At 70.3% G+C, this 860-nt stretch overlaps 1 protein-coding gene across 1 annotated transcript in view; it reads left to right on the forward strand.

The window, feature by feature from the left end:
* Window positions 1-725: 725 nt before the first annotated feature.
* ZNF286A (zinc finger protein 286A) overlaps window positions 726-860 on the forward strand; it is an 11,624-nt gene continuing 11,489 nt past the window's right edge. The window contains exon 1 of the mRNA XM_007462657.1: window positions 726-847. Coding sequence (XP_007462719.1) covers window positions 811-847 — 37 coding nt within the window. The 5' untranslated portion in view covers window positions 726-810. The remainder of the gene's footprint in view (window positions 848-860) is intronic.

Here is an 860-nt window from a genome sequence, read left to right on the forward strand (position 1 = left end):
TGGAATGATTTGCGTGGGTAGCTTCAGCAGCCCCAAGCGCAGACACACCGACGGACCCGCAACAACGCAGCTCTGCGGTTCACGCTCTCGCGTGTCCGCGGGATCCCGCACTAGCTAAGCGACCGCTACTCTCGCGAGAGGTAGGGGGACCGCAGCTCCTTGGATTCCCCAAACCGCGCTAGGCGAGCTCCCACCTGCTGAGGAGCGGAGTCCGGCCACTCCCGCGGGCTTCTGGGAATCGTAGTTCCGGGGCCGGACGAGGCCCGCCAGCCTTGCCCTGTGCTTTTGCGCATGCGCGGCCCCGCTGGCCAGAGAAGTTCGTAGCCTTTGTGAGGCCCGGTGCGGGAGGTGAGTTGTTGCTCAGGTGCGGCTCTTCTTGCTCGGCCTCGGCGGTGCCCCCGGGACATTAGTCGGCGCCGAGCCGGGTGGAGTGCGCGCTGGAGAAAGGGGCGCCGAGGGCAGGCACGAGCCCCATCCCCGAAGCCCCGGGGCGCGGGGTGGGCGGGGGTTTGGTATGCGCGGCGGCCCCTTGGCTGCGGCCCCGGCGCCTCTCCTCCGGCCGCGCGGCATCCGCGCAGCTCCGAGCGGCAGCGCCAGGCACGAGCGCCCAGCCTCAGGGATGCTGTCCCGGCTTTCCAGGTGCCAGCCTCGAGGGCCAAACCGGTTCGGGACGGAGCGAAGCCTTTCGGAGGAGCCCCCCGAGGGGAGGCGGGAAGGAGGACCACGAGGCCTCGGGGCTTCCCGCTCCTCCGCGCGGAGAGGGCTGCGCTGGGGGGAGAGCTGAACCTTCGCGGCCGGGAGGTGGTGACCATGGAGACAGATATGGCCGAAATGCCTGGGAAGAGCGGTGAGGGGGGCCG

The sequence above is a fragment of the Lipotes vexillifer genome, unplaced genomic scaffold (genome assembly GCF_000442215.2).
Source record: "Lipotes vexillifer unplaced genomic scaffold, Lipotes_vexillifer_v1.1 scaffold982, whole genome shotgun sequence".
Taxonomy (NCBI): domain Eukaryota; kingdom Metazoa; phylum Chordata; class Mammalia; order Artiodactyla; family Lipotidae; genus Lipotes; species Lipotes vexillifer.